Here is a 13,254-nt window from a genome sequence, read left to right as displayed (position 1 = left end):
TAAACTTCTAAATCAACTTTCCGCATTCCTCTACGGAACTTCTCTTCTTCCGATTCTGCAACATAATATTTTTATGACGTTGTTCATGTTCTTTTTCATTCTTTTCTTTCTCTTTTTTTTCGTCTCACGTACTCTAATAGTATTACTCCTGACTGACTTTTCGAGTGAGTGATAACAAAAAGATAAGGAAGATAAGAGGAGTCATCTCTCGAAAGAAAGAGAGCTGGCTGGGATCGAAATGACAACTGTCACATTCCTAACATTCCAGCTTTTTCTAGGCGGACACCGAGAGTTGTGGATAGATAACGAAATGAGAAACGAGACGACGACGACGGAGGAATGTTGTCTGACCTCCCGTTGGGGTCCCTTCACAGGAGGGACAACCCAGCCCCGCCTCTTATGATTTCATTCAAAAATCGCCGAAGGGGAAGAGGAAACGAGCCCATTCGAACAGTTTTTGATAGAGCTAAAATTCTTGTGTTCTGACTTTTATGATTCCTGATAACAATTTTATACTATGGCATCGAAGTTTTGATATCATTTCCTACTTTTTATTACAGTTACCCTTGTAAAGCTAAACTATTCTGGGTTCCCATTAAACAATGATACTTTTCAGTCATCCAAATGGTTTTTGGGTGGCGCACAATTACTTGGGCTGATAAAAACGAGTATATCTTTAGACACAAGTATCTTGAAAGCACGAAAATTGGTAGAAATATATTTTTAATTTTGATTTAGAGCTACTGATATTTTCAAAGCGATTCCTCAAGCCTAGTTAACGTTATGATTGTCCAAAGAAGAACGGCGTAATGTTTGTTCTTGTGATTTTCATGAGATGAAGAAACTTTGACAAGCGCTAACTCAGCCCAAAGTTAATAAAATAATTTGAACTTTTGATATTTTACTAATGGATTCTTTGATTTTTCGCTGTCTAAATTTGAGCCTACTACAACGCTTTACTCAAGTTTTATGCTAGTACAAACTTAAGTCCGAGTAATTTTGCGCCACCCTGTTCTCTTTGGGGACTCTTATCCATTCTGAGGTATGCACAATCTCTCTAGAGACAAAAAACTAAAAACCACAACAAAAAACAAAAACGTCTTCTTTTTTTGTCATATATAAACACTAACTCCCTCAGGAATTTCGTTTCATCTTGCGTCTCTTTTTGTATCTGTTTCACATCTTCTTTCCTCTTCAGGGAAGAGTTTTCACATTCTAAAAACATACAAATTCTCTTTTCTTTTTTCAGATGATGCTCAAACTTTTTTTGCTATTTATTTGTTGTCTCATCACACTATGCAAATCATTCCACATCACTCCGATCAGCTACACTCTTCTTGCGGAAAATATTGAAAGTGTTGTGAATTTGGCTGGAAAAGTTCAAGAGAAACGGTTTGTGCAGGATATGAAGTTTTGGAATGCAATTGACTTTTAATTTTCAATTTTCCAGATTTTTCCTTCAAATTTCGAATGAAGCGTCTCCATTCTTCATGTATGTCACACCATGTGGAGCTCCGATTCACTGGCAGCTCTTCTCTGTGGATAAGGATATGAGTCTTTCTGAAGAACTCGATGTTGTATCCAGCATCTCAACTCCACTTGAAGAATCTGAAAAATTCCGTTTGATTGCTGGAGAAGAAGATAAGAAAAGAATGACGTTCTTCGCCCACAGAGTTCCGAAAAGTGAGAATTTAAAAAATAGAAAAAATATTGAAAAATCTAAATTTCAGAGGTGATTCTCGTTGTTCGTGCATCATCGCCTTCTGCTTCTGCTCGTATATTCTTTTCTCCTTCACTTTTCCGACTCGAAGAACAGTATCCACCACTTCCTCACGATACACGTCTTGCTACCAACGTACTTGATGATATCTCCAAAAAAGACGAAGTTTCCGCTCAAATAACCTGGAAAATCTCACCACAAGTAAGAAACGCCGAACCAGGACGCTACCGTATTTGCACCATCGTATCACGTCAAGATCCAGAATTTGCTGGAATGTGTGACGACGTGGAAGAAGGCGTTGAAGCTGTGAAATGTGTTCCACAAATGAATAATTCAGTTGTTATGGGACAATTATGGAGAGATAGAACCTATTACGTAACTGTATTCGTGAGAGACCAGAAGCGAGGATCTTCCTCTGCTTATGAAGTTCAAACGATCCAAACACCACCATCACCAGTCAACGAAATGGTATCTCGTAGAAAAGTGCCAAGAAATATTCCAAGAAAACAGAAGAAAAATGCTCCAATCATATTAACTGATGGGATCATGGGACAAGTTGAATTGGAACCACGGAAGGCATCTGTACTCAATATGAAGTTCTTTGTACACCCTCTTCCGAGCAATCAATCACAAACGGTGAGCTATATGTCTATGAATTCAAGAATATGCTTAAGATTTCAAAATTTCTATACGAAATTTCTGTTTTTCTCCCACATCCTGTGTGTTGCGTGCGAGCTTATCTGCTTCGTATCAGGAAATCACTCCAACATTTCAAATTTGAGCGAATTTATCTCGGTTCCTGTGAAAGATATTGAAAAGTTGTTGGCTGATAAAATAATTTTCATATTTTGATAAGCATTTGGTCAGTGGACTACTTTTTGATACCTTTCACAAGAACTGAGATATAAGGGCACAAAGTTTGCGAGGCGTTCTATTAGAGAGTTTACGGTAGCTAAAGTTGATAGCTTTCTTCAAATTTTCAAAAGACGTCATCAACTTCTCAATTCGAGCAAAAAAGATGGGAAATCCAATCCGTTTTCGTTCTATTTTTATCTTCTCAATTGTTCCCCAAAATAACCTCTCTTCTCCCCTATCATATGGAGTTTAATACCTACCCCATTGACGTCATCAATCGACTGACAACTGACTTTTATCCTCAATTCCACATTCCACAATCTATCTCTTTTTGCAGGCATATCTCATTGTGCACGCTTGCGATGGACTCATTCGTCTCAATTTGTTCAGGAACGGAAAACTTTTGAAAAGAAGTGAATCATTTTCTGGATTCAAAAGGTGTGATAACATACAAATGATGGGGGAAACAATAAAGGAAATTTCAGGTTTGTTGTGAGCAATTTCAAAGCTGGACACCTTCGTTACCAGATCATCAATGATGATGATGCCAAAAAAACTATCCGAGTTTGGACCAGCACCAACGCAGCCCAATCTCCTTATCCAAATCTTCCGGATGACACTAGGTTTGGAAAATTCGAACTTCTATAGAAATTCATTGTTTTCTTTTTCAGTGTGAAAGTGGTTAACCGAAAATGTGACTCTGCAACAATTCAATGGATGCGTGGTCAGGATGAGCATTTGAAATACTGTGTCTACCAAAGAAAAGAAAATTCGAACTTTTTGGAACACCTTGTCAGTTTGGTAAGTTTCTACCCAAATAATTTCAATAAACATCTATTTTCTATTTTTGTAGGCTGACAATCTTTGCCAAGGTGGTCTTTCTTCTTCAACACTCGTTGGATGCTACGTTCATTCTCCAACCTCAGCTGAAATCGAAACTCAATCTGTACTCGAAACGATAATTGGAAATCTTCAGCCAAGCAGCACGTATAGATTGGATCTTCTCGCTATTCCAATGAACAGACCTCACCCTCAAGCACTTCCGTATCGAACTGTTTGGGTGAGAACGAATCCATATTGTGCACAAGAATAGACCAAAAATAGTATCATTTCAATGTCATTCCACACCTTGTTACTGGTGTTCCCCCCGCTAGAAATTAGTTAAGAAAGTTCTCGTGTTTTTATGTACGATTTTGTGTATTTGAATTCCTGTGCTCTTAATTGTTGACTACGGTTACTTTATTATATTTCGGGTTGATTTTATATTTTTCTGATTTTTCTCATTTAATAAATTGATGAGTTTTGAGCTACTTCCTCACATCAAAGAATACGAAAAACCATTTTACATTCCTGGATCTTGAAAACCGAAAGTCAGAAGTTTTTGCAATTTTTAGTTGTTTGCTTTCCGGGACTAAAAAATGAGGAAAACAAAACTTTTGCAAAAACTATGTACTTTTTTTAATTTTCTGCAAATCGAATGGCACAAAGAACACTTTCGAATTCCTACAAAAAAGTGGAAAGAACACAGGCAAGGACTCGTTCAAGGCATCAAAAAGCTCCTCCCACTTTTCCCGTTCTATTTGAACAAGGGGTTCTTGAGTCTTTCACATAAAACAAAAGTTTGAAAAAACGGATTTATTTAAAATCTCTAATAGAAATTGAAGGAAACCTAACCATAATTGCAAGCCGGGCCCTGTCATAGTATCTTTTGGAACCAATTCTTTTGGACCAACTAAATCAGATTTAGTAGAACTCGACGAGTACTAAAAAGTATAATATTTTGAAAACTGTACTTTGTCTATGAACAAAGTAACCGAAAACACGGACTGAAAAAATAACAGGCAGCGCAGGACCCAGTAACTTTGTCTGGCTTTGGCTTTTGAATTTGTTAATAGACAAGATACAGTTTTCTTAATAGTATCAATTTGTAGTGCTTGTTGAGTTCTATCATATCTGATTTAGTTGGTCCAAAAGAGTTGGTTTCAAAATAAACTATGATAGGGCCCGGGTTACAAATTTGAACCTAACAGAAATCGTCGAAAAAAGCGAAAGCAGAAAGAAAGTAAAGCAAATTGGAGCAGAAAAACACAATGACTAGAATTGAAAGCTACGGAATGTTCAATAGGGGCAAAAAGAAGGTTTGTGAATACATGAAAAGATACCATAATGGATGTGGCTGTATCGTGATTCATTTCCCCTGATTTGTATTCAAGGATTCGGAAATTGGTTTAGATTCCATAGTTTTGAATCCTACCTGTTGACCAAAGAGCTGAGAATAGATGGACAGTTGAGCCAGTTGTTGATATGCTGCATATTGATGCATGAACGGATTCATGAATGGAACCATTTGAGACATATGAACACATGGAATCTTCTCTTCTGGAGGAGTTGGTGGCTGTGTTGGAGTTGGGACAGATGACGTGGATGGAGAAGACAAACAATTTTGAGAGGATCTCAATTGTTGCAGATATTCAACTGTCATCTCCAATATATCAGCTTTTTCCCACTTCGAGTGCTGAGCAGAGTTCTGAAAACATATTTTAAACGTTTTTTTCAAAGTGTATATTTTCTTACCTTGTGCCCATCCTGAATTAATATCTGTTTCAACTGTGACAGCGATTTGTTGATCCGAGCTCTTCGTTTTTTCTCCATTAATGGTTTGTTCTTCTAAAAAATACAGTCAAGTTGAAAAGTTAAAAATTAATGAAACCCCTACTTTTTGTTGTCGACATCCTCCATCTGATTCTGCGTCAGTGTCAGAAATAACAAAGCTTGACATTCTTCTGAAAACGGAAAAATGAGAGGGGCGGATGAAAAGACAAAAGAATGAGTATTATGCTGGAATGAAAAAAATCTTAGCCTTGGAGGAAGAGAAACGCCGGTGACAGCAGCCATGGCCGAACTATCGTAGTTAGTAAATATATATTTTCCGTTTTTTTCTCGGTGTTCCCCCATTTTCTCGGAAATTTTTAGAATTACAAAATCATTATTTTCCGACTTTTCAGGAGACTTTGAACACAAAAATTATCGGAAAGCGAAATCGAGAAAAAAAGGACCAAAAATTTTAGATTACGGTGGTTCACGAAATCTACCGTAACCTGAAAACATTTTTATTTCGTTTTTCGTACGTTTTCAGTCAACTTTTCACTGTCAAATTTTTTCCGACTATTCTGGAGGAAAATAACAAGAAAACCGACAAAAACAGTGAAAAACGAGATATACAAAACCCCGGAAACAATTTTAGGTTACGGTAGTTGTCGTTTTGGGACCATTGGCCACGCCCACAAGTGTATCTCTTCCGAAGCTCTGATGTTTTAATACGAGATAGAGACAGATGAAAAGACGATAGAAAGAGTAGAAGAGAGAAAAAACAATGTCAAGAAGGTGTCGGATACTGTAAATACACGTGTTGCCAGGTCGGCAGAAGTAAAAGGAAAGAGCAAATAGATGAATTAATAGACCCATGAGAGCATGCTTGGGAGGGAAGGGTGTTGTACATAAAGGTAATTGTTCAGAGTTGGATATGAAGGGATCTGAGCAATTTCAAAATCCCAGTAAATCTTTTACAAGATATCAAAAACCAAATGCCATCGGAGAAGTCTCTTACGGAGCGGCTCTTCTGACAAATCCTTTTTTCAGGTTTACCGTATTTGAAAAAAAAATTTTCGCAATAAGTCATTTTAACATTTTTTCTGATATTTTGAAAAGTTGTCCAACCGAATGGACGCATCCAACGAGTGACGATTGGTGAGACGACGGGTTTGTGAGGAAAATGAAATTGAGGAAATACAGTAACCCTCTCACTTGCTTCAAGATCTTATCGTGTTCTTGGCGAAGTTGAAGAAGAATTTCAAAAAGAAAAGATTCAAACAAAAAAAGAAGCAAATGGTGATGTCGGTAACTGAAACTGAAAAAAAGAAATTCAGAAGAATGATTTCATGGAAAAAAGGATGATTGACAGTTGAGATTATTAAGGCAGAAATGAGGAAGCTGAAGAGCTTTGAATCAAGATTTTTGACGAGTAAAATAATTTAGAAAAGTCAGGATACATCCAAGAAGTTTTCAGATTACTATGATTTCCAAACTAACCAAAAAATGAAAGTTTTTACTGACTTCATAAATCCAAGCAGCTAGTTAAAGAGATTTAATTTTTGTCAATTACCATAAAACCGGTAATGAAAAGGCCCGCTTTCAACTTTGAGCCATTTTGTTTTCGGTTCCTGTCAAAAATATGAAAAAGTTTTCAACTAATAACTTGCTTATCATAATATCATAAATGTTTTGTCAGTTGACACCTTTTTGATATCTTGAATAAAAATTGAAATAATTGAGCTCAAGCTCGACAATGTGGGAGCCCTTCTATTACAGGTTTTATGGTATGTGAGAAACTAAATCAATTAAAAAATTTTCAACTAAACTAATTTGTGAAAAGATAAATCTTTAGCTCAAAACTTTTTAATACCCCTATAAAAATCGAAAAATTACATAATAAAGTTGCACTATGGATCTCTTTGTCGAGCTACGCTTGAATTGACTTACAAAAAACAAATAGATTTCAAAACATAATGACTTGTAAACTTTGCGATATTTTCAAATTGCGATTTGAATATTCCTCTGAAATCTAAAGTTTTCCAGCTCGCATTTTGTCCCAATCGTATTTTTCGTACTTGTTTTAATTTCCAACTATTCAATGGCGAGCTGACTTGTCGAAACTAACAAGTTCAACTATCATAAAAATCCCTCATATATTTTTTTGCAAACGAGTTTTCAACTTACTTCTCTGGAACCAAAGAAGATCAGTGGATCCACTTTTCACATTCAGCTTATAAAAATTTAGGCTTCAACAAGTTTGTTCAAAAATGAATCTTACTAACATCAGAATCACAAAATCTTGGACCCTTTTATAATGTCAGAATGTCAACATCTGATAATAAATTTAGTATACATCAGCTTTTTTAGAACTCCAAGATGGAGGAGAATTTTATATAAAAACCTTGATTAAATTCCTACGAATGATAAAAAGATGTCGAAAAAGTTTTTCGGATTTGATTAAAATGATACACATGAGTTATGAGCCACTTTGTCTAGTTTTGCTACCACAGACTTGACTTTTCATGAGGATTACGGTCGGAAGAGTCGGAAGAAAAGAAAAATGATGATTCCAATAATGACAAGATTTTACTAAAATTAAGCCTAATTAACACCTGAATGGATTTGTACTACAAAAAAATGAAGAAGCAAAGTGCATGGGATACCGTACCACCGAAGACCACCCAAGTAGGCAAAAAAGGTGGGCGGAGACACTGCGGGAGGTCTTTCTCAAAAAGAGACGGGTGGCGCCAAAAGTAACGATCGATTAGGGTCATCAGTCAGTGAGCGAAAAGGGCCACCCGGATATCAAATGAGAAATAATTTGTCAAAATTTCAAGGAATTATGTGTTTCATTTCTCTAACTGGGATTCAATATGTATTTGGAGATAAAAAAGGGGAAGTAATGTATTCTGAGGCAGGAGTGTCTTGAAGTGATTGACTGCAAGTTGTTGATGTTTTATATTCTCAAGTGTGAAATTCAAAACTGATAAAATTCAGCCGTCACTGCTTTATATTCGGATTATTTCTGGTCCAAATACCTTATTCCCTTTATAAGAAGCCATTCACAAACCTTCAACTTTGTGCTCAACTATCTCGATTCCTATGAAAAATCTAAAAATGTTTTTAACTGATAAAATATTGGTGATAATATGAGGAATAATTTATCAGTTGACAATTTTTTATATCTTTCACAGGAATCGAGATAACTCGGGGTTTCTCGGCAACTTTCTGCAGCGCTTCTGCGTCCTTCTTAAAAACATTTCCAGAAAGTTTGGTGTGGGATTCTATGAGAAGAAATACGGTATGTATGAAATTAACTCAGATTAACTCAGAATTATCTAGATTGATAGAAATAAGAAAAAAGTATTGTACGAACAATTGTAAGGTAATATTGTTAGGTAGTATGTAAAAATATGAATTCGTCAGGTAAATATTGAAATCAAAGCGCTGAATTAAAACTCTTATAAAAGTCTCTTGTAATATTTGATTTTTAAAGGACTATAAATGTTTCATATCATTACTGTCTGCATATAATTCCTTTCAATGTGAGTGCAGCTAAAATTGAAACCCTTCTACTGTTGCAAGGTACCTATGGAGGGCCCTTCTAGGAGTGCCGTTCTATTAGAGGGCCATTCTGTAACAGGGGGGGGGGGGTTTCGAATGCAGGTTTTACGGTATTCATGTCCTGAAAAGTAATTTTTCTCCTAACTAAAACCTTCCGTGAGGATTACTGTAATAACTTCATTTGTTCTAAAAACCAAATCAACAGTTCGTGTATTTATGTTATTTTACCAACAATCTGCAATGTACAATTTTTTATGGGAACGACTATAAATCAGGAAAACGACGATAAAATTAGACATGAGACAAGAGGAGCGGGAGCGCAACTTGTCATCTCTTCCTTCCGAAAATTGTATGTGAAGACGAAGAGACGCAGAGACAGTTGACACGAGTTGAGGTGGACGCGTAAATCAAGATAAAAATTAGGAAAAAGAGGGACGACAAGAAGGTGTGGATGATTGCCATAAAAGGTCATACAAATTGTTGTAGAATCAAGCGATACGCAAATACACAGAGAAATCCGTCAGATTGTGTTCGGTGATAGAGAATTCTTGGGAATAGAACGGCGGTAGTCGGAAGAAGGCGTGGATTTAAATAGGAAAACGGGATCATTGAAAATTCTGTAATCTTACAGTATCCTGCTTATAAATTCTGTAATCTTAAGGTATCCTTCTTATGTAACTCATAAGAAATACCATACTTGCAATGGGCTGGGCCCAGTCCGTGGCAGTCTTTCATATTTAATAACTTTTAATTACAAATTGGGACGATTTTTTATTAATTAGAAAGGAAATAAGTTAGGATATTTTTTCAAAAATAGACAGACCCTACAAAGTAGAGCGTAGACAGAAAATAGAAAGTTTTTTTTAGTTTTCGAAAAAATTCCGAAAAATGAGTTTCTCAGCCGGCAGGAGCCGGGACCAAACGAGCTTGACATTTTGAAAAAGTTTCAAACCGAATAAAGTGGATTGTTCAAGAAAACATGAATATGAATTAAATTCTGAAATATAACATAGTGTTCTGTGAACCAATAGCATCATTCCAAATCGTCCAAATCTCTCATATCCATTTTTTGAGCTGGCGCTGACTTTCTTCTGTTTGAAACAGATGCACTTTTACGGGAATCTGGCATATCTGGCTGACTCAGATTCCTTTCCAGCATTGGAGCTGATGATGAGGATGCCATTTGTCTGTTGTTCGAGTATGGAGATTCTACATGTTTTTTGGAACGCCTTCTAGAAGATGAAGAAGAAGTGGAAGAAGAAGACATTTGATGTGGATCATTCCTCATGCGGTGATTCAGTCCACACGCCAATGAAAACTTTCTTCTTTGCATCTTCTTTGCTCTTTGCTTTCGAATATACTCCTGAATCTGGAATGTCGTTTGTGGAAAATTGTTTGATTGACTTTTGCTACCTTGTATTTTACAACTGGTGACATTTTCTCAATCCATTCGTTGTTTCTCTCTATTTGGGCTCTCATTCTGGCTTCCATCTGAAACTGGGCGTAATTAAAGTTCTTATTTCGCGATTCGTATGAATTCATAGCTTGAATAGATATTGTTCAAAAAATGGAATCTGGGGAAGAGAAAAGTCGAAAGCGGCTCGAGTGAGTTCGATTCAGAAAATCCCAATAAATTTGAATAATTTGATTCCATTATAATATTTCGATACCAAAAATCGGAGATGTGAAGGAGAAACTGTTACCAAAGGTCTCACAATGACAGCTACCGTAACCTAAACATACGTCGATTTTCCGGATTTATTTTCTCGATATCCGTCCGTTTCCCGGCAGTATTTTAGATTCAGAAAAAAATTTTTTCCGACTTGTTCGGAGGTTTTAAAACTTACAAGTTGTCGAAATGCAATAGTAATCGAGAAAAAGGGACCGAATGTTTGAGATTACAGTAGTTTTCGTTGTGGGACCTTCAGCCACGATCACCGGCGTTTTCGTCCACAAATCTGGTTTTTTTTACTATCAGGACAGTAGCAAAAACATTCCTATCACAAAATATAACTTTTGAATATTAGAGTTTTGATTTCGCAATTCGTATGAATTGATAATTTAAATAGACCTCTATAGACCGGTTCCACCTGAATATAGACCGGTTCCACCTGAATTGTTGTTGATTCGAATTCAAAGATCAAGAAATTTCCAATAAAACCGTGACTACAAATCCTTTTTTTTTCAAACTGATTCAAACTCACTTCATACGGATCATAAGAGTCCTCACAGTAAGATGTATTCTGAATTTTTTCATCCGGCGGCATTCCATGATGTACCAGATGTTGCCTTTTAGACGATGTCTCGTTGATCATTATGCAAAAAATAGTTGGTGTGAATACAAAAAATGCATGGTTTTTGGGACAGTTTGGACATGAAAAAAGCGCTTATCAGCTTATCAATGACATTGGGCTGACAGACTGAACTCATACTTTTTTCTGGAGAAAGACTTATCAGTTAGGTAAAAGAGAATAGAATCAGGTGACAGGTGTCAAGTGCCACGTCACAGACACTTTTGTGGATCAGTATTCAGTGAGAAGTTCTCACCAGGATATGTAGTTTGTTCAGGTCCAACTTCTGCGTCAACTCATAATTGGTACGAATTCCGGTCACTTCTTAGGAATTCAATTGGGATTTCAACCGAGGAAAGTGATTTATTAGATTTTGAAGTTTTTGTTTTTTTAATGACCGAAGAAAGGTACAAATAGTAGTGGGAGAAACCATAGAATAGTCTTCTTTGGAATGGTTCTTCCAATTTTATTTGTTCTAATGCTCCAGTTTGATTTCGTTTCTTCCTGTATGGCAACTAGAAATTCGGCTCCTGCTGTGAGTTGTGTAACCCAAGGCTGTCGAATAAGAGCAGCGGCATGTTTAGTTGGGGTACTTACAAGGGAACCATGTTCAGCCGTCATCTCAGAATTTTTTCTAAATGCTCATTTATAGTTTCGAATACGGGCTTTCTTGTGGTGTATTTGGTTTTCTGCACAAATTTCTAGAAGTCGAGTTATGGGCGGTTTAAGTGATTTCAGTGCTAATTTCTCACTTTCTGAGTGAGTTTTTGAAAGGGTTAATTTGAGTTTTTCAGTATATTTTGAGTGTGAATCGTATTTTAAACTTTTCTCTACAATCTGACAAAGTTTCCTCATTTTTCAAAAAAAAATTTTTTTTTTTTAAATTGCCATGGGATCGTAGTCCTTCGAAAATCACCCAATAGCACTCAAATCTAGTGAAAACATAGATTTACATACTTCTTGACAGATTTATCACTGTTCCGCAACCAATATGGTCAAATCGCGGGATTTCGACTGACATTCCGATTAATTATTGGATATTTTTCGAAACAAGTCCAAAATGAGTTTTTCAATAAATTGCTTTTTCGAGCTTTTTTCCTACTCAAATAATAGAGCAAACATAATTTTGATTTTCGAAAAATGCAAATCATTCCTCCAACACCAAAGAAAAAAAAAAGAAAAAAGAAAATTGACAAGGGCGGAATCGAACACCAACCTTGTGATTCCTATTCATCCACACTATCCACTAGTCTACTGTACGTTGCTCGCTTTTTCAACAGTGGAGAATGTATAGAGGAAAGGGGGGAAGTGGAAGGGAAGGAGGAGAGAGAGAGAAAAACAGCATATTTTCAGACGGAATTTTCTCGACTTCTAGAAATTTGTGCAGAAAACGAAGCACACCACGAGAAAGCCCGTATTCGAAACTATAAATGAGCAAATTTAGAATAAATTTTGAGATGACGGCTAAACATGGTTCCCTTGTTAGGAAATAGGTAGGATTCGGCCGCCTAGCGGTCCTGATAGTTTTTGGCTGGCTGGGCTTATTTTCGAAAGAACGGACTGATTGGACCACGGTAACATAGCGACGGTCTCAATCACGGCCGGCCGCGTCCCTGTTTCCGACAGCCTTGGTGTAACCGTATAAATCTTGAAGAATAAGTTACGGAATTTACCAAACATCATATTGTTAACTAACATCGTTAAATAACACAATTTTAGTTACCCTGTATAACCAAAACTTTAGACTACCGTATCCTGCGAAGAGCCCACGCAAGGAACAGATGCAGACGAAACAGATTTAACACTGACTCCATCTGGAAACTTTTTGACAGCTACCTGTATATCTGAAGTCACTGGAATTTCACCATTCGTGGTGGTACATCTACTACTTAAAAATTTTTGCTACTTATTTTTTTCCAGTATAATGAAGTTACAACCACTCTAGCTTCCATCATGATGGTTTGTCTGAACAATGGTTACCAGTATACCACCGCTACTGGAGACGTCATGTGAGTCATTCACTCCAAATCGACGATAAAAATTGTTTGTTTTCAGAGAAGTCACAACATTGTGATGTGCTGTTTGAAGCAACTCTTCAAATAATTTAACTTTGTAAACTAAATTACCGTAAAACCTCTAATAGAACGTAGCGGCGCAGTTGGCAAACGAAGTCCATCCGTTCACAATTGGCTTGTACGGCTTGATCAGCCAGTTCCTGAAAGCATTGGTTTT

The 13,254-nt window shown here is 36.6% G+C and overlaps 4 protein-coding genes across 4 annotated transcripts; 2 read left to right on the top strand and 2 right to left on the bottom strand.

Moving 5' to 3' along the window:
* Window positions 1-1,249: 1,249 nt before the first annotated feature.
* On the top strand, window positions 1,250-3,668 carry Cbr-ndnf-1 (the record flags this gene model as incomplete). Its single annotated transcript, XM_002633637.1, has 7 exons — window positions 1,250-1,392; window positions 1,451-1,683; window positions 1,731-2,356; window positions 2,913-3,013; window positions 3,061-3,198; window positions 3,247-3,376; window positions 3,429-3,668. The coding sequence occupies 7 exons, from the start codon at window positions 1,250-1,252 to the stop codon at window positions 3,666-3,668; spliced, it is 1,611 nt and encodes a 536-aa protein (XP_002633683.1).
* Window positions 3,669-4,763: 1,095 nt separating this feature from the next.
* Cbr-lin-22 lies at window positions 4,764-5,354 on the bottom strand (the record flags this gene model as incomplete). The annotated part of the gene is made up of 3 exons (XM_002633636.1): window positions 4,764-5,102; window positions 5,150-5,242; window positions 5,292-5,354. The coding sequence occupies 3 exons, from the start codon at window positions 5,352-5,354 to the stop codon at window positions 4,764-4,766; spliced, it is 495 nt and encodes a 164-aa protein (XP_002633682.1).
* Window positions 5,355-9,764: 4,410 nt separating this feature from the next.
* On the bottom strand, window positions 9,765-11,046 carry CBG03360 (the record flags this gene model as incomplete). Its single annotated transcript, XM_002633635.1, has 3 exons — window positions 9,765-10,100; window positions 10,145-10,222; window positions 10,936-11,046. 3 exons carry the CDS (start codon window positions 11,044-11,046, stop codon window positions 9,765-9,767), a joined length of 525 nt encoding a protein of 174 aa, XP_002633681.1.
* Window positions 11,047-11,530: 484 nt separating this feature from the next.
* Window positions 11,531-13,035, top strand: CBG03359 (the record flags this gene model as incomplete). The annotated part of the gene is made up of 3 exons (XM_002633634.1): window positions 11,531-11,557; window positions 12,767-12,898; window positions 12,943-13,035. 3 exons carry the CDS (start codon window positions 11,531-11,533, stop codon window positions 13,033-13,035), a joined length of 252 nt encoding a protein of 83 aa, XP_002633680.1.
* Window positions 13,036-13,254: the final 219 nt, after the last annotated feature.

Source organism: Caenorhabditis briggsae, assembly GCF_000004555.2.
Source record: "Caenorhabditis briggsae complete genome, chrIV, whole genome shotgun sequence".
In the NCBI taxonomy this organism is placed as follows: domain Eukaryota; kingdom Metazoa; phylum Nematoda; class Chromadorea; order Rhabditida; family Rhabditidae; genus Caenorhabditis; species Caenorhabditis briggsae.
The sequence above is the reverse complement of the archived record's forward strand: the minus strand, read 5'-3'. Positions and strand labels throughout refer to the sequence as shown.